General features: G+C 41.0%; 1 protein-coding gene across 1 annotated transcript; it reads left to right on the forward strand.

Moving 5' to 3' along the window:
* On the forward strand, nt 1–23,529 carry smg5 (SMG5 nonsense mediated mRNA decay factor). The gene is made up of 22 exons (XM_047597622.1): nt 1–501; nt 993–1,091; nt 4,345–4,468; nt 5,334–5,490; nt 6,154–6,243; nt 6,593–6,682; nt 7,451–7,529; nt 7,608–7,733; nt 9,417–9,485; nt 10,497–10,729; nt 11,044–11,181; nt 11,351–12,277; nt 13,512–13,681; nt 13,769–13,844; nt 14,073–14,248; nt 15,852–16,010; nt 17,097–17,156; nt 18,799–18,958; nt 19,609–19,699; nt 19,786–19,860; nt 19,971–20,109; nt 22,096–23,529. Exons 1-22 carry the CDS (start codon nt 437–439, stop codon nt 22,177–22,179), a joined length of 3,387 nt encoding a protein of 1,128 aa, XP_047453578.1. The 5' UTR covers nt 1–436; the 3' UTR covers nt 22,180–23,529.
* Nucleotides 23,530–24,383: the final 854 nt, after the last annotated feature.

The raw sequence follows: 24,383 nt of genomic DNA on the forward strand, positions 1-24,383 counted from the left end.
TACTCTCGCGACATTCAGGCGGTCAGTGCCTGGTCGGAATAATGGCCGCCTTCGTAGCTATGGCCGGAACGGGGAACAACACAAGAGGCATACCAGGGCGTTTTAGCTGACCGTGAAGAGCGTAAATCGCCGGGCACCCCCTCCTACCCGGCGTCCAGAGCGGATGGGGAGAGGGGGCTTTGCCAAAAAGGACACAAGAAACGAGAGAGACTCGGAGGGACGAGAAGGAAGGCTAACACGACGCTGATATCTGGCGCTAGCTGGTTATCAACAACCACGGTTGTTCCCGACGGCGGAACAAACCCGAAACAAACCTCGAGGAGCCGAGACAGCGGTGTGTCGGGAGGGTTTGAGGGAAAAACACTAGGGTGATATCTAGTGTGTGGTGGGACCAAAACGCTGGAGCGTGTGATCAAACATCCGGCTTGTCGGTAATATGAGCGGACCGGGGCAGGACAGCGAGCCAGAGGCCAAAGTCCTTCTCATCAAGCGGCTTTACAGGTAACTTGACGGGGCCAGGCCGTTGTTTGTCTTTTCATATTCTTTTTGTTTTTCTTTTGCTAATTGAACGTTATTGTGCTGGTTAGCTCTCTAACTATCCTTCCTCCCCTCTGCTGTCAGACTGTACAACCAGTGTCTGCCCCCAGTTCACCAACAACAACATGTGTGCAGTATTCTCTAACATGTGCAACACTCTTCCCTATTCACAGTCTTATATCTATGAGTGTAACATCAGCTAAATCTGATGGGTTGTTGCTTATACTTATATATCTGTCCACACACGAGGCAGCTGCGTGTGTCATCGTCCATGTCTTTGTTACAGAGAAGTGAAACAGAAAGGGCTTTAGCCGGTAGGATAGTTTCCTACTGATGCCCATAATAATACGTTTTAGATGTTCTAATGACAGATCACAGCATTTGATCTTTGTTTTTTATCAACCCCCGGTAAATGTTCAGTGTTAACCTTTGTTCGTCGTGCTAATGCTTTTCAGGGCTGTGGTGGAGTCTGTGCACAAGCTGGATGTCATCATCAGCAGCAAGTCGTCCTACAGAGAGGTCTTCAAGCCGGAGAACATCAGCCTGCGCAACAAGTGCGTCCAGCTGTCTCTTTCATTTTTATTTTTTCTCTCCCACTGTGTGTGTGTGTGTGTGTAAATGGAGGCAGGAGTTTCAAACGCATTATACACAGATCAGGCATAACATTGTGACCACTGACGGGAGAAGTAAATACCATTGTGTTCTGCTGGGAAACTTTAGGACCTGGTATTCATTCGTGTGGAGGTTATTTAGACGTGTAGCACCCACCTAGACCAGACGATGCACCTCCAGCCCATAGCAATGACACTCCTTGATGGCAGCACATCCACAGTAGGATGCAGCCTGACACACACACACAAAAACACTCAAACAACTCAAAAAAACCCTCCCACAAATAGGCAGTTTATACTTTTGTGTTAAATTGACGCAGAGGCTACGGCGTTAACGCAGACACCTGCACACAACCTAGTGCTGTAACTGACCTGCACCTCCTCAGAAGTATAAATGTAAGAGTGCAAGAGCTGTGATTGGTCCACTTCAGTCTTCACGGGCGCTTCTCCATCTCTGCGATTCTCGAATTGATTGTGTTGGATCAATAAAGAGTCTGCAGGGTTAAGTGAGGAGGTTTGTAGACATTGGCGTGACTCAGTTTTCCCAAAAGTTTCAGTCGGCATTGTTGAAAGTGAAGCAGGAAGTAGAAACAAAGATTAACCCGAGGCGAGAGACCGAGCCAAACCGGGGAGCACATAACTTTGGCTTTGTGCGTAGGTTACGTACTATAAAAGCGCCTTAACAACATTGTGTTGCCAGACAACACAGGACGCCCTCAGAAGGTCTACGTCCGTTCTCTGATGAGTCACCATGAGGGAGACCTGCACAATGTCAGAATCAGAATCAGCTTTATGGGCCAAGTATGTGTGCACAGACAAGGAATTTGAGTCCAGTGACTTTGCTCAGTGGTTTTAAGACAAAGCACTTAACTAAGCATGAAAATCAAACTGTAAAAAAATAGAAAACTGTACAACATAAATCAGACTTCCAGACAGAATAAAGGACAGAATAACGAAACTGCAGATATATACAATTAACTTGAACAGTATCTAGTGTAGTACAGTATAATATATAATTAACAAGTCATGTGCTCTGTGATTGTGAAGAAACTTATTGTGCCAGGTGGTTTTGGCGCACAGGGCTCTGTAACGCCGGCCTGCGTTAGAGGAGTCTGAACAGATTGTGTGAGGGGTCCGTGGAGATTTTACTGATCCGCTTCCTCACCCTGGACCGGTGCAGGTTCTGGATGGAGGGAAGGTCACCACCAATAATCTTCTCTGCAGACCTGATTGTCCTCTGCAGCGTGTCCCTGTCACGTCTGGTGGCTGATCCAAACCAGACAGTGAGGGACTGAATTATTGCCGTGTGAAAGATGATCAGCAGGAATATTAACCTCTGCTGGTCCTTCTTTCTCACCAATATTAGCAAAGGTGGTCATAATCGTACCCTGCATCTGTGTGTATTCAAACTGACCAACTGTGATTATCTGTGACAAATTATCCCCTTTCATAACCATTAAGTGGAACAGATCGCAGTGATTTCCTCTCATCTGGATACAGCAGACTGAATATGAGGAAGTTCTACAGTAAATGTGAGAAAGTGACATGATGATTTGTTTCGACACAGAGACGGAGAGGAAATGTCATCTTATCTCACTCATAACTGATTTAAGAGTTTTGTCAGACCGTGTGCAGATTTATAAGTCGCCCCTAAGGTTTATGAGTCAGACTCAGAATGAACCAAAAGCAGCTTTGTTAACTTGAACGTGGAGCTTTTCATTATAAAGGCTAAACTGAATCGCTTTGGTTTTAGTTGGTTCTTGTTGCCTGCGGAGATTTAAATACATCCGGCACACGGTTTATCCAATAACGAAGAGAACACAAACGTAACTGGACATCTTGTTTGACCTCTAACAGGTCAGAAGCCCCTTGGATGCGAAGGGAAATAAATAGAATAATCCTGATTTGCTGCCCTGACTGCACGTTTACGCTAACGCCAGACGTGTTCATCTCTGCTCATCATACCTCGTAAAGATAATCTGCTACGAGTATTTAGACAGAGACACTCGTTTCCAGATTCCTCGAGGCAGACTTGAGTTTGATGTTCAGGGTTGATGCACGTAGTTGCAAATTCAGTTTCGGCCTCTAATTGTTCCAGATCTTTCTGGTTTGAAAGTATGTTCCTCCACTGATATTCGGATTCGAAAGTATTAACCCTGCAGCTAGTTTCCTGCTCATATTTAAGCCCTATATGAAATGTGTTCCATCACTGTCTTGTATAGTTTCGGCGATGGCAGTTTCAGAGATGTAGCTGCAAGTTAGTAGCAACCAAATGATCCAATAAGCATCGAAAAGTTTCCCTCTAAGTGCAGGGTTGGAGTCCAGAATAATGACTTGTCGCCTTTGGGCTGTCTGCTCATTTGAATGCAGTTGCGTAACTGTGTTGACATGTGAAGTGGAGATTTTTTCTTGTGAATCAGTTCACAGACAATGTGAGTCACAAAAGGGGAAGGCAAGCATTTGAGTAATACCTCAAATATTTCTTTTTGTTCCGTGGTGAGTCCTGGTGTAATGTCAGTAAAGTGAGGCTGCAGCTAGTGCGTATTTCTTTTACAGATTGCTCTGTTTTTGTCTTTGAAAAGAAGACGTTACTTAAATGTGATGTACAGATCCTGGTTAGTATAGTACCGTCCTAAAACCTCAAAAACATTTATTATTGTGAGACTCTTTATCAGTCTGCACTCGTTTCAGACTGGAAGTTAAATGGACTCTGTTGCACATAAAGTTGGAAGAATTTTCTTTCCAGACACATTATTTTCTTTCCTATTTATACAAATCACACTGTCACAGTCATTTTATCATAACTTTATGGGCGTTTACTGTTTATACTCAGTCCAACATCATAAACATGTAAATAGGATGAGCAGCAAATGTAGACGCTCCATAAACCTGAACGTGAACAGTAAAGGTTGGAATATTCGCATATAAGAAATCTGGATTGACAGTTTATCAAAATAAATAATATTTGTTGTAGTTGTAGTAGAAAGTTCGATGTGTGGACTGAAGCTGGAAAAGCTTTGTGACAAGTCATTAGTAGGACGGTGTCTGAGTTGTTGCATAGCGCTGCACTTCATGTGAAACTGGATTGACTCATCGGTCCACTTGTCAAACAGGTGACACAGCTGCCTCCTGAATATTTGCTTGATCCTTTTTCTTTTTCTTTCTTTCTTTTTTTTTTTAAAAATGTTGCTTTCAGGCTGAGGGAGCTTTGTGTGAAACTGATGTTTCTACACCCTGTCGACTACGGCCGTAAGGCTGAGGAGCTGCTCTGGAGGAAGGTGTACTATGAAGTCATCCAGGTTATCAAGACCAACAAGAAGGTAACGTTCACCTGCTCCTCTGGGAACTTAACGTACACGACTTACTATCAAAAACAATCCCCATGGTGAGAATTTATAAATAAATGTGATTAACGCGAGTTGGTGACGTAGGCGTGTGCAACGTCCTCACAGTCGTAGCTCCTCATGAATATTCTGGTTCAGATGTCAGAAGGTTGATGTGGAACAAACTTGTCTCATATGCAACGTTTGCTGTCATGTCCTCCGTCTAAAGTTGTCCCCAGAAATGTCCCAGATTTCAGCATTTTATAAATAAGAAAAAAAACGTTGCGCACAGACTACAGTTATTACGGTAGCCGGTCTCGCTACTATTGACTTTACAGATATAGCAGTTTAAATATGAATAAATATATAAAAATAAATGAATTAATTCTTCACTTCATCTTAATAACAATTAATTTTATACATGTCCCTGGGAATCTGGTCACCTTACTTTAAATTAAAAATAAAAACTCTTTTACCTGGTGGAAGACATTTTGTTTGTTTAGTCACAGTTTTCTTACTTAAACCTGTAGTTAAGCAGCTTAATTGATTATAAATGAGCTCTGAAGACAGAATGTAGTGACAGATTGAGTCAGAAACATGGACTGGAATTAGAATATTTTTATCATAATTATGAAATAATATATCGTTATTGTCCGAATGTTAAAATGTATCCCGCTAAATCTTTTAGCCCATATCGCCCGTCCTTACCTGCCTCTTTCCCTGCATTTATCAATCCAGGTGGTTTTTCCACCTAGATTGATTAGCTTTTTGACAGTTGTACCAATGCACTTTAAAATCGGGGTGTTTTGTGCTTTTCTAATGAACACTTGGAGCTAAATGCTACATCCGTCTTTTCCTGCAGCACATCCACAGCCGCAGTGCTCTGGAGTGCGCCTACAGAACGCACCTGATCGCCGGCGTGGGTTTCTACCAACACCTGCTGCTCTACATCCAGTCCCATTACCAGCTGGAGCTGCAGGACTGCATCGACTGGACCCACGTCACGGATCCACTCATTGGTCAGACGTCAAACTCTCTCACACACACAGATCCAGATATAAAATAATCATTATAGGCAGCTGACTTCCTATTACCTGCTTCCTTTACCTGCAATATGAGCATTTACACTAATCTGTGATTTCATATTTTTAAATCTTTGTAAACATGATGCACACAATAAATAGCCTCTTCTTGCACAGATTAGCCTTGACTTCAACTCCTTTTGAACCAGAATCTGAATTTGAATACATTATTGATTCATCAAGGAGAGTGATTTGTTGCATTTTCTCCCATGAAGTTGCAAGGAGAAAGAGTAAATTACAAATTCAAAAAAATAACAGTAAAAAAATATATAGTCAAGAAAATGTAAGATGCCAGTATAAAGGATCAAATAAAACATACAAAAATAAAATAAAATAAATGGTAAGTTGTACATGACTTATTGCACAGTGAAACTAAACTAAATATTGCATCTGGATTAATGTGATAAATAAAGTATTTACAATTAGCAGTGGGTGGTTACATTAAATTATAACACAGTCAGAAATGTTAAGAGTGACAGGAATGAGCTCCTGTCGCTGAATTGTGACCTTGTGCTGTTGTTACAGAACTCCACATTATTTCGTGCATCAGCTAAATTCTGGAAAAGTTCAAATACATCATTGCGTGTTTGTTCCCAACAGGCCGAAAGAAACCGGTGTCAGCCACCCCCAAAGAGATGGAGTGGGCCCAGATGGCCTGTCATCGCTGCCTGGTTTATCTCGGAGATCTTGGTAATAATATTATAATAGAATATGCAATTAATTCATCTCCTCTGAACGGCCTTTAGAGGTGTGAGACAGCATGTGTGTGTGTGTGTGTGTGTGTCATTCAGCGTGGGAAAAATGTTGGCGTCGTTATATATCGTGCAACTGGCAGGAGGCTAGAAGTTAGTTTCACTAAGTGACACATTAGAGTTTGGGCTGATTGTTTTTGTTTCATTTTGATTTAGATTTGACAGAAAAATGTCGATTAGTCTTATATGTGAAGTTTAGCTTGCAAGAACATTTCTGTAATAAATTCAGCTATTATCCACCTTAATTTTCAGTCATTTAATTTGTGTGTTTGCTGTTTTCTCCTCAGCCCGCTACCAGAATGAACTTGCAGGAGTGGAGGCTGAGCAGCTGGCGGAGAGGTTTTACCACCAGGCGTTATCTGTGATGCCGCACGTGGGTGAGTGACATACACGACATAATAAAAACAGATTGGACGGGATGTTACGGCCCTTAACATATATACAGTCAAGCCAGAAATTATTCATACCCCTGGAAAAATTTTGACTTAAAGTTCCTTTCTGAAGAAGATAATAAGATGATGTACAAGAGGCATCATGGTGGAAAAAAATATTTCTCAGCTTTTATTTACATTCGAACAAAAAGTGGCATGTCCAAAATTATTTGTACCCTTCTCAATAATCAATAGAAACACTTTTATTGGCTATTACAGCAATCAAACGCTTCCTATAATTGCTGACCAGCCTTTTTGCATGTCTCTACTGGTATTTTTGCCCATTCACTTTTAGCGATGAGTTCCAACTCTTTCAGGTTGCAGGTCAATGAATAATTTTACACCTTGACTCTACATAGTCCATGAAATGCTAACCAGCAGCAGGTATATTTCTCTGCATGCACCCTTAATGAGAGAAAATGTAGTAATTTAGAAGTGGGAATAACTGGGAACATGGAGGAGAAAGTCCAGTGAAGGATGTGACTAATGGTTCTGTGAATTTGCCGGAAAGAAGAAAGAAAGAATGAAATGTAATCTAGGAAACATCCAAGAAAAGACCTCAGACGTCCAGAAAAGGACAAACTCTGCATTCCTGACTTGTACCGCTGTAATATTTTGGGTCACGCAGTCTTTATTTTCACAGATTTACGATTGAACGTGAGCCAATGATTACCAGACCGCGTTGTGTAACTCCATCCTCTTCCCTTTCTGCAGGAATGCCCTTTAACCAACTGGGAACGCTGGCAGGGAGCAAGTTCTACAACGTCGAAGCAACCTACTACTACCTACGCTGGTGAGGGATGTTTAAGCTGAACTTTAACAGCCTGTTAACAGTCTTTTAACACATTTTTCTAACCTCTGCCTGCCTCAGCATCCAGTCAGACGCCCCCTTCGAGGGCGCCTACGGGAACCTGAAGCGCCTGTTCGACAAAGCTGCCAAGATGTACCACCAGGTGAAGAAGCAGGAAATGAAGAAGCTGTCTCCGTCTCGACAAAGGTGAGCGGGAAACCGCTGATAACAAGTCACAGTCGCACATCTTTTATCACATAAAATGAATCCAGTACCAGTGAAAACATTAAAGTACCTGCAGATGATGACAAGCACTAACCGATGTATTTATCATTGAGGTTATGAGAACTTTAAAATCAAGCAGAGGAGCCAAGCAATTAAAGGCCCTTCTACACAGTTCAGTCCTTATGCAGGGCTTAAAATATTCCACCACCGTGTTCGATCTCAGGCGTTTGATCGAGATAAAATAAAAAGATCAACATTTTTTAAAAAAAAAAAATCTTGTTGATGCAGGATATTGTCAGGTTGGAGCAGTAAGTTGAGTTTCCCTCTCTGCATCTTTCCCTCTCCAAACCAACATCAGCAATTTGTGAAAAGATTCACTCTGAGTCATCAAACTCAGAAATTACTGCTTCCAAAATAAAAATAAACAGCTGCTGCACATAGTTTAATGTAAACGCTACGAAGTTGGATACATTTTTGCTGTCATTTGTTCATTTTAGTAGATTTTCTGTCTCCCATCTTAAATCCAGTTATTAATAGTCGTCATTTACAGGCTTGGTTAAAATGAAACAAGCAAAATATTGCGAGTTCAGTCTGCTTCCATGTCAGAGCAGCTTTAATCAGGTCCTTAGCTGAATGCTGCTGGCTGCTGGGGCGTCACATAATTAATGAAACCGTGCGCTCACTGTCTCCATCACTAAAGGCGCTGGTGGGACGGCAGATGAGATCAGATAATTGATGGTCCCTGGGGGTAAATTACTTTGTTGAAGCAACAAAAGTAACGGGATTCAGGTGGAATAAAAAAAAAAGACAAATATGGACTCATATGCAGAATGTAAATAAGCTTCAGGAGCTTAATTTAAATAAGACTCGTGTCACTACCACAGTCTGCTGCAGCGTTTCCCCCAACATTTTATGAGATCCTACTTCTACTGTCTTTTTTTTATTCTCAATAAAAGCCCCTAATTATGAATATATCCCCAACTATTAAAAACAATTTATACAATATATGAGTTGTCTGTACATATGTTCATCTACAGGAATAAATAACTTAAGATGTGGTTGAGACGTGGCGTTTTATAGCCAAATATAAGATTAAATATCATGTGTCAACGAATGAAATGACTTCATAGTAAAAAAAAATGTTTTGATTGATTGATGTTGACTTTCTATCTTACTTATTATAACATGAATCATTAATAATTAATCATTAATTAAAGAATTTAAAGTGATGCCCTGTCTTAAAGATACATTGTGTTCCATTAATATTGAGTTAATCTATTTTATTTACTGCTTTTATTTTTTCTTTGTGTTTTGGATTTGTGTTCAACTTTTACAGCACTTTGATGTAAAGTGCTTTATAAGTAAATTCATTACTATCATTAGGCCCCAGCCTGTTATGTTTCTGCTCCTCATTAGTGGATCCCACCCCAGGGATGTCCTAAACTTTCTTATTTTGAAAGTAATTCTACATCTCTGATTTTCCTTATTAGTAAATTTCACTTGTTAAAACGTGCAGAAACCCTGGTTTAGGATGATGTGTCTTTGGGAAGGAGAGGGAGGGATGGATGCTTTCGGGTGCAATAGGAAAAACCCCAATGTATTGCATTAATTGCTGTTGTGGTTTTATAAATAGATATATTTTGTTTCTCTGTCCCTTTTCTGCAGATCCAGAGACATTAAGCGCCTCCTGGTGAGCTTCATGTACCTCCAGAGTTTGCTGCAGCCCAAGAACAGGTTAGAGTTTGTGCTGTGACCAGCTGGTTTACACCAGGGCAACACTTTTCATGTGGTGACTAACCTCTTACTTGCACCTGTCATATCAAAGTCAAATATTTATTTTTGGTAAAGTGTGAACGGAGGTCCAGAGAATTGGAAAAGGAATTAAAGAAAGATTGAGACTCCAGCAAGACTTTTAATAAATGGAACAACTTTATTAGACCAATACATAGAGCTCAGCGATATGACTAAAAATGTATAAACAGTTTTTTATTTCACGCGTAATCAGGTGTTTCCATCATTTTCTACTGGTTGAGAGAGGAACAACTGTCGCAGATTGACTTGATGAACTATTTTATTGTCTAATGAGTAAATATTGGAGAATAATTCCACAATAGTAGTAATACGGACTTACATGGCAACAGAAAATGATGCTGTTTACAAAGAAGAGCCACTCGTGATTCTAATGCAGTGAGGAACTTTCACCGTACAAATCTCACAAACTTTTAGAAAACCAATACAGGGCTCTTAAGTGTTGAACTTAGCTTGGAGTTTCCACCCAGAAGGAATTTTAGTTATGTCTTTTGGTCTTTCCATACATCACAAAACACTGTCAACAGTCAAAACAAACAATTTTTGCCATTTTTTATGAGTAAAATGTTCCATAAATCGGGCTCTGAATGAAAATGTAAATACCTGTAAATACCTGCAGCATGTAGTTTGGAATAAATCTGCAAAGTTTGGTTTGTGTGAGTGTTACTGAAGTGGAGATTTCTGGCTCAGAGAAGCAGAAAAACTTTGCAAAATCATGCGTATTTTTATTGGAAACCACAATGTACCAAAACAAAATCTACTCAAATCCTTTAAAACATATCATATAATCATATCAACATATGTAATATCAAAATATCACATAAAATTTTCAATACGTTCATTCAAGCGTGAACACATAAATGTGCATTTATGAAAATGAAAAACTGGTCAATGGGTGAAAAACCATAACAGTGGACGTCCTCTGTCTGTGTTCAGTCTTTTGGAGACGGAGCTGACGTCTCTCTGCCAGTCGGTGCTGGAGGACTTCAACCTGGTGCTGTTCTACCTGCCCCCGCCGACCCACAGCGTCACTCACCACTGCCCCAGCGAGGAAGAGGAGGAGCAGCAGCAGCAGCACACAGACAGCTCCTGCCCCGTCCTCCCCGACACCCTCGTCTTCAAGATGGTGGTCACGTGTCTGATGGTGGTGCACAGCCTTAAGAGAGGAGGTTGGTGGCTCAACGGCTATTTTTGGGGTTTGATTTATCTCCTTCTTTTGAAAAGCTGTAGTTTTATTTTAGCGTCGTCCTCAGGGGGCCTGCGGATCTGAATCGAGATGTAATTAGTGGCAGATTCAGGAGATGCCGGCCAAGCTTCGGTTTTATTTCTGGGGTGCTGTGCAGATAAGGAATGTGTGAGGGCACAAACATACAGTAGAAAGCATCGGACCTCAGGATGAAAACGGAACAATACCTGGAAATTTAATAAATTTGATGTTTTCGTCCCCTTTGTGCTGACACGTGTTTGTGTTTTGTGTCTTTAGGATCAAAGCAGTACAGCGCTTCTATAGCTTTTACTCTGGCCCTGTTCTCCCACCTGGTGAACCACGTCAACATCCGGCTGCAGGCTGAGCTGGAGGAGACGGAGAGCCAGGTGCCTCCACTTCACACTGATGCTGCAGGTGAGAGAGACAATACCATCAGGCATAACATTATGACCGCCTTCCTAATATTGTGCAGGTTTTTAGATTTGGCCGCATGTAAAGATCAGTTTTAGTTGAACACATCTGTTGACAAACTCGGATTCATGTCGATAAAATGAAGGTATTCTATGTTTCTTCTCTTCTCTAGATGACCTGGAGACGAGGGACGTGTCGGCTCCGCCCACAGACCACTCTGACGAGAGGCCTCTGCAGAACGGTTCCCTGGAGCAAGAGGACGAGGAGGACAAGGAGGAAGACGGCTCGGAGAGGGTCGGCACCGCGAAGCACGGCAGCGTGGAGGAGCAGCGCAAGGTGGAAGAGGAGAAGCAGAGGCAGAAGAAGAAGTACGCCCGACTTTCCCGACTCCGGCGGCGCCGCTGCGCTCGCAAAGACACTCGGGGAGAGGATGAAAGCGACCTGAGCGAAGGCTTCGAGAGCGAGGACGACGAAGACGACGACGAAGAGAGGAGGGGTCGGGCCGATTCCACAGGTGGGACCACGACGACGACGGCGGCTCCGGTCAATCCTACGTCCGTCCGGAAGGAGACGAAAGGAGACCCGCTGGGCGAGGAGGGAAGCTGGGGGAGCGGCTCGGAGGAAGAGGAGGAGGAGGAAGAAGGAGGAACGGCGTTCGACGTAGAGACGGACTCGGACATGAACAGCCAGGAGTCTCGCTCAGACCTGGAAGACATAGAGGACACGGAAAACTCCGATAACTTAGAGGGTCAGGCCCGGGAGCATCAGGACGAAGAGGAGGATGAGGAGCAACCGAAGGAGGAAGGGGGGGAGAGGGACGGCGACACACCTCCCACCACCAACGGGCCCCTGACGCCCAGCGACTCCAGCATCAGCAGCAACCTCCAGGCCATGTCGTCTCAGCTCTTCCAGGCGAAGCGCTGCTTCCGCCTGGCGCCGACCTTCAGTAACATGCTGCTGAGGCCCCAGCCCTCACCGTCCTCGGGGATTCCCACCCCTACTGACACCTCTGCTCCCCCCTCCCAGGAGACCCCACCTCCTCCTGGGGAATCGCCCTGTGACCTGAATCCCGGTACTGCCAACGGAACCAATGAAAACGGTAATATCATAAACTTCTAGAGGCGTCCCCATAAAACCTTTTCACTTCCAATATGATACCGATATTGCAGCCTTTAGTATTGGCCGATACTGATCCGATATCAGCATGAATTATTACTTATTTTGTCGTGTGGAATGTGAGAAAACAATAGTCAGCAACAGATGTTTAGGGAGCCAGAGGTTTGTGTCTTCACCTCCATGGTCTTGTGAAAATCATGCTTTTTTTTTTGTTTTTTTGATTCTGCTTTAAATGCAAGATGAGATTTTTTCGTATTAAACTTCCCCGGTTCTGTGCCACCACGGGAAACTCGTGCATGACAAGTTTTGCAGGAGGCTGCAACGTCTTTTTCAGACTTGAGCAAAATGCTTCTCAGTGCTACTTTGTTAGCACCTTAGCACATGCTGTTATTGTGTGATCACGCGGGCTGTGTATGCTGGATCCAGGTGCTGCTGGATAGAAGTGTTGGGGCGATATATATATATATGAGATATTAGATGATTTTTGCTGATATCGGATCAATATCAATAGAGGATATGCACTGACGTCTCTGCCCCCTGAGTGGCAAAAACATGGTGAAATGTATCAGTAAATACAAATGGGAAAAATGTGGATTATCAAATCAAATTAAGGACAGTTGGACTCAGCAATGATCCACATGAACTAGTGCATTAACCTCAGTTTAAGTCATTTCAGTTCTGATAAATGTAGCTAAATAAAAGTTGCTAACGCTAAGAGCTTTGCTGAGAAGTAATGTTAGCCATAAAATACTGTAGCGTTAAAAGGATCGTAACTTAAGAAGTAACTTAAGATATGACTTCATCAAAAAAAACAGCATAAATGAATATTACCTGAACCACAACACCAGGTTTCTGTGTCTGGATTCCACTTGTTTAGTCTAGTCATTTACTTCTTTTCTTTGGCAGATATATATAAAAATATAAAATATATCTCCTACTTTTCAGATCTGTTGGTTCAGTCAATTGCACAACAGCTCTTCACCTTTTTCTAAAATTAATTTTGCAACTTAGATGTTATGATTCAAGCTAATGCTGCTAATCTCCATGATCAACAGTCGCTTTCTGCGGCTCAGTGGCCGTAACCATGGACATTTAACCACTTGCTGTGACGTCATGTACATACCCTCTATATCATGTCACTCCTAAAATCTTCACAAATAATTTCAACTGTCAAAACTCGTCCTTTGCTTCATTCTTTGTTCCACCTTGTCCTCTAGACCTGGACTCTGATTCAGAAGGAAGTCAACACAGCACTCAGTCCGTACACAGTGAAAAAACCCTGTTGGAGAAGCTGGAGATCCTGACCAATCAGGGCTTAATCCAGGTGGTGAAGGTCTTTGTTGATTGGCTCAGGACAAACACCGATATCATCCTCATGTGCGCACAGGTGAGGGCGACGGATGTTCCTGCCTTATGCGTCTCTCTTTCTAAGACTTTTTAAGGAGTGTGTTTGACAAAGCGTTTATCTCTGCAGAGTTCTCAAAGCCTGTGGAACCGACTGTCTGTGCTGCTCAACCTGCTACCAGACGGCAGCAAGATGCTGGAGGCCGGTGAGTTTCCGCCACTAAAAAGTCTAAAAGATATTAAAGTGTTGGCCTCGTTTGTACGTGGCATGATGATACACGTAATAAGTTATCGGGCAGTTTAATGAGATGATGTGAATGGATCAGATTTTGTTCTGTTCCCAAACGCTCGGCTCTCACGCTGAATAGCTGTGTGACTTCTACACTCTGATGACAGTGTTTTATTCATCTGTTAATCTGTGTGTGACGCTGCAGAGCTCGGTCTGAACGCGGAGGTGACGGCGTTATTGAACGAGTGCGAGCAGCCGGGGTTGGTCCAGAGTCTGCTGCTGCCCGAGGACCTGGCCCTGCGACACCTGCCCGCTCTCAACGTAGCTCACCGACGCCTCGACTTCACGCGCCGCAACACCTCCCTCAGCTCACTAGAGGAGGTACTGACACACACACACACACACAGGACTGAGCTTTAAGCAAATTATCCGCCTACACAAGTATAGAAACGCAAAGGGGAGCATCTCTACGAGGGGTGAAGCCAAACCTGAATAAAACATAAAGCATCACTTTGCATCAAAATAAACTGGAGTAATTTATCAGAAGACATTTTTACTATAATTATCAGGTATTTGACTTGTTCTTTCTACAAAGTGACCTCCTCTGGCTTTAACATATATGACATATATTTGTATGCAGACTCTCAAAAGGCCAAAAGTGAATAATGTAAACTTTGATTTTTCTTTTTTTTTTTGCACGAAGGTTTTTACTCTTGCAAATCTTCCCGTCTCTAAAACTAAGCGCTTCTTCTTTTGTTTTGCGGATATTTATTCAGAAATATTCTGTTAATATCACTGTTCATCTAAAGGTAAACTGAGGAAAATGGTTCATATGAATAAAAGCAAAGTCTGATCATGTAGTAAATAAATCTCAACATACATAGGACTGGTATTTTTTTACGACTTGAAGTTGCTTCCAAACTTTTGGCCTGTTTTGTATTTATTTGGAACAAATACTTTTTTTAAATTATTTGTGTTTGAGAACAAGACAAACATCCGATCAAAAAGCTGCTTTTCCTCATGTGATCTCAGTGAACTTTCTAGAGTCAGGATGAAACGTCTGACTGGACCAAACACCACTTAACTGCATCACTAGTTCTGTTGAATAGATATCTGTTCTTCAAGTCAGAACAAATCACCTCTATTAGCTGCATTTAATGCAAAACATCAACCAATACTGCAGACACATCCAGACGTATTATAATGGATACTTATTTTTACACATGCATATCCTAAATTAGAAGTGTAACTAAAAAACTGGATTTTTATACCTATTTTGAATTTTATTAGAATAAAAATACAAATACTGGATGGTTTGCACACTCCTCATCTCTTTACGGTTGTGGTTGTTTTTTAAATGTTCATACAGAATGAAAACCACATCTTCCTCTATAGTTGAGTCCATAAGATTTCTTACAACACATTTCATGCAATTAGGTCACGAATTGAGACCGGAGATGAAATGATTATCTGATTAGAAAAAGATTATTTGGCTGCCACTTCGATCTCAGATTAATTCTTTAACATTTTATTTTCTTGTGAACTAAATATTTTCTGATTTAGGCTTAAAAGAAAAAATAAATTCTCAGTGAAGCCAGAATAATTTCAGAGGATTGTGTTTGTTTAAGAACCAAATGCCAACATAAGGTGCTAATTAAATAATGAAAGGACTTTGTTTAGGGTTTTACAGACCAAACCGTTAATTGAGAGATCGACCTGCAGATAAATTAATTGTAAATTATTCTGAACAAACGCCCTCAGTGACAAGATGAGATATTCCACGGTCTCTGTTCGAGGCTGCTGACAAATCACCATCTGCCGTGTTAAAATGTGTTAAAGCTGGTCTGCAAGTATGAAATAAAGAGGGAGTGTTGATAATAATTACAACTAACGGCATCTTTAAACCTTTAATACAGAAATGTGTGACTCAGATCTCATGGAGTGAGACATTAAAATCGTTTTCTTCTTTCTTTTTTCCTCCCAGTGTGTGGTGCGAGTCTGCTGTATCCGCAGCTTTGGCCACTTCCTCACCAATCTCCAAGGCAACGTTCTGCACTTCAACCCGGAGGCGGGAATCTTCACCAGCATCAGCCAGTCTGAGCAGGAGAATCTGGTGCAACAGGCCAAGGCCCAGTTCAGAATGGTGAGCGACGTCCCAACAGAACAGCGGGGAGGGGGGACGGGGGGGGGTCTGCATTCAGTTACACACAGACGGTGAAAAATGGCCGTGTTGTGTAACGGTTGACCCACATAAATGTTTTTTTTTTTTTACAACGGTTTACTTTTTATTTACTTATTTAGTTTTGCCCTGGATTGAACCAACACATTTTTTTTTTTTTTTTTTTTTAAATTCACTGCACAAACAGTTTAGGAAAAGGAAAGTGGAAACATGAACAAACAAACATGAGACAATTATTTTTTTTTTTCAATGCATCACACACACACGTTTTAATGCACCACATGCACTCAAACACCTCATAAATAAATAAAAATAAAACAAATAAATTAGAATTTTATATATAGATACAGGGTATCGGTTGTGCTGCCTGAACTCTGGGGCATCCAGGGGTCGGGAGATGTTGTTGTTGTTGTTATTATTGTTATTATTATTATTATTATTATTATTATTATTATTATGATTCAAATCAAATCAGATTTTATTTATTTAGCACATTCCCTGCAAGAAATGCAACTGAAAGTGCTTCACACAAATAAAAACATAAAACAACGTCCACACCAACCGGTCCCAGATCCATTATCATCATTATTATTATTATTATTACAACAAAAATATGCTGACATTTTGGTTTTTGTTCTTTCGATTTTATAGTTATTATTATTATTATTATTATTGACTATCTGAAAATTACGATTATTATCCATAGCTCTGTAACTATGATTATTACTGCCTTAATATCACTATTATCATAATCATCTGTGTAACAATGCGACTATGTGTATCACCAGTTATTCTAAACTCTAGGTAACACACACACACACACACACACACACACACACACACACACACACACACACACACACACACACACACGTGACCATAAATATTGCTATTCCCCCTTTTTTTGTTTTGTCCGTCCATGTCATTGAGACTGTCACTGTATTGTCTCATTGCACAATTAAAAAAAAAAGAAAGAAAGTTTGTACATGCGTACATGTACAAACTGATGTTGACTCTCCCGGGTTTATCTGTGTTTGTGTGTTTGTGCAGGCTGAAGAGGAGGCTCGTCGGAATCGCTTGATGAGGGATATGGCTCAGCTTCGACTCCAGGTTTTTATTATCAGTCTGAACTCAGCTGTTTACCTTCTCTCTCTCTCTCTGTTTCCTTTTCTTCTCCACATCCGGACAGAGACACCGAGTCTGCCATCGATGTAAAAGGGTCCTAGTTTTGTTAAAAATAAATTCAATTAATAATTATTTATACATGTAAATTAAATAAGGTCCACTAGTTTAAAAAAAAAAGAACAGTCCTGCACTAAATCACACTGTTCTAGAGGTTGTAATTCAACTGGATGATCATTTCAGAGGATGTAGTTTGTGATGCTGTTGACGCTGGATTGAATTAAACTCCAATAATAGGAACATATGTCAGAACAATTCAGTAGTTCCACAAACCACAGTCTCTGAAACTAACGCTGAATACCAGTAGATTTAGAGCAGGACTGTTTCATTAGAACATATTCACTGGTGTCACTAATAGGGATGGAAACGATTCACTCAACTCACTGTTTCTGATACAGAATGAGCTTGTAGACAAATTATGGCTGAAAAAGATTCATTTAGTTACTTCTCACACAAAAAAAACACATTTCTGAAGTAGGATGTAACTTCAAAACATAAACTGTGCAATTAATGCATATTTAAAAACATATGTTTCAATTTAATTCAGTTCAAATCACTTTATTTGTCCCTGCAGGTCAATTTAAAAGGACACGACAGCAGCTTAAAGGACACACAAAACAGAACAGGCCACAATTCCTCATTCAGATTAAAAAAAGAAAACACATGATGGTAATTTAAGACTATAAAGGTACTAGAATTAAAGTGCACTGAGCTTTCTGTGTTCACACTTTAGATATAAAAACTATAAATTATATTTTCTCTTTAACAAATTAAAGAGAATCCCTTTTTATTTCTTTAAGGTTGCGTAACCTGTGCAATACAACAAATATGTCCTCAACTGGAATTATATTTTATCTGAACAAAAAAACAAAAAAGGATCTTTAAAACAAATTTCACATCAAAATAACCAAATGAATAATAGAAATAAACATCTTTGTTCACAATGGTAATTCTGTAATTTTATCATTAAAGTCTAAATTTGGATTTACGTTATGTTTTTTTAAGGTAGATCATCAGATTTTTTTATTTTATTTTGTCTGTCTTGAGGTTTTAAGTGTATTTACTTTCATGTGCAACGAAGCTGCTGTGACAAAGTAATTTACCTTGTGGGTCATTAAAGTCTAAGTTTGGATTTACATGTTTTTTTAAGGAAGATCATCAGATTGTTTTATTTTATTTATTTATTGAGAACAGTGATATAAACAGAAACATCAGGATGAAATTACAGATCAGCTAAAATAAAGAACATACACATTTATACAAAGACATTTAACATAGTACCAGCCACAATATCCTCAAATATACATAGAGAAAGTGACTTATAGGGACAAAAGAGACAATGGGACAGGACGATAGCATTGAGAGGACGTAGATTACGCCCTCTTCTGTTTATAAAAGGCATCACAATTAATTAAACGCCACACATTTGCTTTGATTTTTAACCGTCTTGTGCTGCATCCTCTCATCCCTGGTACCTAATGAACTGGCAGGTGCATGAACATCCATCTGAGTCTCAGGTGACGCTGAAATCTTCAGATTAATCACAGATCGTCCGGTCTCCTCTTTGCAGTTGGAGGTGTCCCAGCTGGAGGGCAGCCTTCAGCAGCCGAAAGCGCAGTCGTCCATGTCTCCCTACCTGGTACCGGACACGGCGGCGCTCTGCCAGCACCTCAACCTCATCCGACAGCTGGCTGGCAGCGGCTGCTTCATCATCATCATCCCACGGACGGGTCAGTGCAGCCCCACAGTTTACAGAGGAGAGTAGATGCAAAGGGAAGTCTCCCAGAACGAGCTGTTAATAATCACTACGTCAAGAACTCTGCACCTTCCACAAGTCGTTTGTTCAGTAAAACCTTTCTTTAAAGACTTTTGTGCCCCTCACCTATAAAGTGACTTAAATGCATGAAACTAGAGGGGATTTTTAATAAAGTTTGATTAGGAGAAAGAGAAAGAAACATGCAACATATTCAAAAAGGAGTGGGAGGGAGTAAATCATCAGAAAAACAAAGCAGTTTCTATGTCACACTTCAGTGATCTAACACTAAATAAACAAAAAAAATTGGGAGTTGTTTAATTTTGGATTATTTGTCAAGGAAAGCAAAAATATTTTAGTTTCAGCTGCTTAAATGTGAAAATTATTGTGACATTTTTCTCATTTTAACATAATTATTTTAGGTCTTTTAGGCTCTTTAAACATCTCATGCTCTTAAATCTCTTAATGGACCTTCTCTCTATTTTCTATTACATCCATGGAATAATCAATGATTAACAGAAAAGGTGATATATAACCGATTAGTCGTAGCCCTGCAGCTCCGGCTGTTGCCTCTAATCTCAGCCTTTGTGCCGATGAGCTCAGTCTGAACCGTCTCTGTCTTGTTAGTGATCGACGGACTGGACCGGCTGAAGAAGGAAAACCCTGGCGCGAGGGACGGCATCCGCTTCCTGGAGTCCGAGTTTCGCAAAGGCAACAGGTGAGTGATGGAGACTGAAGAATGAAGAAGTCCTTCACGGTGAGGATTTGTTTAACCTTAAAGTTCTCGATCCCGTCCTCCTCCAGGTACATACGCTGCCAGAAAGAGTCGGGTCGAAGCTTTGAAAGAGATAAACTGAAGCGACAGGACATCGAAGCTTGGTGAGTGAGGCCTCCTCCTCCTCTTCTTCTTCTTATTCTTCGTGCCTGTAATCTAATCATTGGATGATTTTTTTTTTTTTAATTCACCCACTCCTTTTCTTTGCTTCCAGGCACTTATACAAGATGGTGGACAGTTGCCGCCAGCTGACCGTCTCCCAGAGCAACGGAGATGAAGACACGGCCGGCATGGTGACCATTCTCACGGGCCATCGGGTGGAGGAGCTCTGCTCTCAGTCTGCAGCCATGAAGGTCAGACACAAACTCACTCAGGGGGTTATATTTTCTGATTTTTGTCTCGCTTTGTCAAACAGAAGGAGAGGTTTGTTTTTTATCGATCGGTATCAGATTCAAGGCCTCAGTCTTCACAGCAACGACTCTTCTTATGACTTCTTGTTAAAATATTACGCTGATGACGAAGCTTAGAGTCATTCAGTACAAAGACTATATTGGGTTTTAATCAAAGAAGGAAATCAAAAGGAAAGATTTGTTTCTACTAATTGCAGAAATAAGATGTTTATCTACAAACCAGCTCATTAAAGTCTCAGATATATCAGCTCATGAAGAATGAGACTTCACAGAAATGTTTCTGATTTGATGATATAATATTATCTAATGTCCTTTTCCACCATCACAATGAAGGCTCAGATCTGAGGCTGCAAAGTTTAATGGAAAAACTCGTATCTAAACGTCTAAAAGTCTGGAAATTCATTAAACAGAGGCTCAGACGCTCGTCATTGTTAATATCCAGCAGGGGGCAGTAAAGTAATAAGACTAGTGGATCAATACTGACAAAATAAGAAGACAAAGTAGTTGTGTGGTTACTGTGTCTACTGGGAAAGTAAGTTAAACAATTGTCGACAACAAAAATAATTCCTCCATTAATAATTATTAGCTGCTGTATTTTAGCTGATCAGTTACAGTCTAAACACAGATGTAGGGAATAATATCTGAATCACAGGACGTCCTCAGGTAAAACTAATCCTGTGCCAATAGGGTTTTAGAAATTTAGAAACACAATCCCTCCCCATACACAGGAGAAGGTACACACACCTACCTTATATACGCTAGCTTGTTTTGTTTGTTAGCCTGTGTCAGTGCTAATCTTTAAAACGGACGACAACATCGTTCCACTTTGCACCATTATGTACAATTTTGTTCACAAACCTGCATCATGTGACCGGGATTTCAGAGATTCGTCACATGACATCACAACGGAGTATGACATCAAAAGGTGATGACGTGATGGTTTGCCTTCGAGTGGACCGTTACATCATTTCACTTCAGACTTCCAGTTAGTTTACTGCAAGTACACCGAAAGAATTAGTTTCATTCTCAACAAGAGCCCTTCACAAACCAAGAGCGTTTCATAAACAAGAGCATTTCTCAGACGAAAGCACTTCACAGAACAACAAAAATGTTGACATATCTGTCCATCGATTTGCCCGTTTTACTTTTGGGTAAAGCTCAGATCTCAGGCTTGATCGTCCCTGTACATCCAGTGCAAAACCTACAACATCTGTACCCGATACTTTACCTGAAGACAATCCACCACCAGACCCATTAGACTCTCAGGATACGAGCCACAGCATCCCTTGGATCCTGCGCCGTCCTTCTACCGTCTTGGACTCTCAGGATGTTGAGCAATATGAAGACTGTCCAGATATCGGATCAGATCTCAGGCTCGATTGTCCTGGTACATCCAGTGCAAAACCTACAGCATCTTTAATCAGTGACACACCTGAACACAGTCCACCACTAGACCCAGGAGACTGTGAGGTTGAAGGACAGAGCAAACCTGGGAACCTGGTTGATGTCACATCCTTGGATTTGTTGTTGAATTTTGTGGTGTTGCCGTGGAATTCACAGCAGAAATTGCAGCATCATTAATCTTTCTGTTCTTCATTATTTGTAATTTTCTATGTAATCTGATATCGTTCTTCAGTAAAAATGTAACTGGCATTGATCTGGGTGGAGTTTGCATGTTCTACTCGGCCTCCTCCCACTTCCAAAGATAACAGCGATAAGATGACAGCATATAAAACTTGTATTGCTGCTGTTACATCAACATGGAGGGAGTGGGTTTGGTTTTCCACCACCTCCACAGACTCAGGAGGGTAGTCGGCCTTTTTCCCCAGTCCGTCCAGTCTATTTTCATTCTGTTTAATAACTGTTCTGTACCTCCTTTGTGTTTTACATATTTATTTGCTCATCTCGTGCGTCCTGTCTCTGTTTCAGGCGGCGGTCCAGGCGGCCGGCTCTGCGGGCATGGAGCTGAAGAACATCGTGGAGTTCTACCGTCAGTGGAAGGAGATCGGCTGAGAGGTCAAACCGGGGGGCAGCTGTCGGCGAAACAGCTGATCGATCACAACACTCGCTCCCTCTTCTCCCACTCTTTTGCTCTGTGTGTATCTGCGTCTCCAAAGGCAACAAAAAAAAACAACAAAAAACAACAACAACAACAACTCGAAGGAAAAGCTGGAAGCTGGATGGAAGAGTTAAAGCTTAGAGGGGTTGGAAAAGTAAATACAGAGGAGTAAAAAACAAAAAACACAAAAAGAGAAAATGCGGGTGAAGCATCGCTATAAGAAACAGGCGGATCTCCCACCTCCCAACCCCTGAAACATAAAGAGCGACCGGCTGTGGCTGTGGTCGGGGTGAGGAGATGGTGGGACGACGCTACACAATTTAAAGTGCCCCTGGTTCACGCCCTAACCAGGTTTACACTGTATATGTTAGCAAACGAGTACATAACGTGTTGAGAGAAGCCACGCGCACACACAAACACACTCACGCTCAGAAGAATCCATTTAGATATTTAGAGCAGTGGTTTGGATTTCGTTCCCTTCTCCCCTTTTCCCTTCGGTCTCTGTTTGAGGAGCAGGTTCGAGAGTGCGTGGGTCTGGTGGGGCTGGGCTTTCTTTTCCTTTTTTTTTTTTTTTTATATATATAAAGTCAAAGATGTGACGCTCAGCCTCCACAAACACACCGGGCGTCCCCGTAGCTCGTACGCCTCTAGAAGGGTTGAGGAAGACGGATGTAGTCTTCTCTCCTCCGGGATCGGGTTCTTTCCTATGTGGCTTTTTTTTTTTTTTTTTTTTTTTTGGTTTTTCTTTATTTGCGGTGAACTTTTGTGACCAGTGACTTATGTATTGTGCTCTCTCTGTACGAGAAAAGGAAAAAAAAAAAAAAAAAGACAGGTGTCGCCCTGTTAAAGTTTTAATTTGGATTTTATTTTTGTACCCAAATGATGTCGTTTATTTTGCTTCTTTTTTTTTTTTTTTGTAAGCTGAATCTGAATGATATATGCAAGAATGTTTAAGGGAAGGGGATGGGATGAGGGGTTGTTGTCTTGCGTCGATCCACCGAACGAGTCTCTTTTGGAAGCAGCCTGTAATAATCCAGAATCTATTTATCAAAGTGAGAGGTGAGGGGGGGGAGTTTGGCTTCGTGCTGTGGTCAGCGGTGAAGGAGGCTCGAAGGAGGAGGAGAGAGAGGTCAGCTGACCTTCCCTGAGGAATGTGGGATGTGTTTGGACCCCTGTAAACCCCTTAAATGTGTCCCATCTCCATCACACCTCCATAGTGACTGTCCCATCATGCACAGTGCAAAAAGAAAAGCAGTAAATGTGTGTGGCCATGCATTGAACAATAAAAAGAAACTCGTGTATGACCTCTTTGTTTTTATCTGCTCATTTGTCTCGTCTTAGGACAAACATTCGAGCTGAAGTGATTCGTTCAGTTTTTTTTTTTTCCGAAATTAGTTTTGTAAATGCTAAGGCCTCCTTCAAATATTTAGGCACATCTACCTCCGGAAATTGCAGACAAACTCTCAAAAATATACAATCAAAATGACCCCAGTTTAGCACAAGACCAGAACATATGTAGACAATTTGTATAAAGGAATCGCTAATGGACGTATACTGTATATTTTCACACATAACACATCCAGAATAGAAGCTTTTGCACATTTGCCGCCCAATAATTATTGTCTAAAAACAGGGAGTGCAGTTTAATGATGGTTCAGTTTTATTAAGTCTGTGAGCGAGATCAGAAACCTCTCAAACTTTAATTTAACTGTTATTAACCTCCTGAGACCTTGTGTCCACATACGGGGACATTTCAGTGGATTCATTCTGCAGCCAATCATGGGACAAAACCTCAACCAATTTTACAATTGTAATTTTATTATTATTAATGTTTATTAGCTTTTGTAGTTTAACACTCAAATTTAACAAATCCTGCCAATAGTAAAGAGCTACGGCTAATTAGCTCGTTAGTTAGCTAAAGTACTATTTTGAGAGCATTGGGACTTCATTGTTTGCAATTCTGCTTTTGCTCAGGTAAATATTTTGTTACACATTAGTGACTTTTTTTTATAATATACCATGAAATAATCCCCATGTTTTTTTTATTTTTTATTTTTTTTTATTTATTCATTTATTTATTTTTTAAGAAATTGGCTTCCTGTTCAAAGATTATGCCTAGTTTTAATACGTCTTTGGTCCTACTAATTCTAAATACCTT

This window comes from Mugil cephalus, chromosome 11, assembly GCF_022458985.1.
Source record: "Mugil cephalus isolate CIBA_MC_2020 chromosome 11, CIBA_Mcephalus_1.1, whole genome shotgun sequence".
NCBI lineage: Eukaryota > Metazoa > Chordata > Actinopteri > Mugiliformes > Mugilidae > Mugil > Mugil cephalus.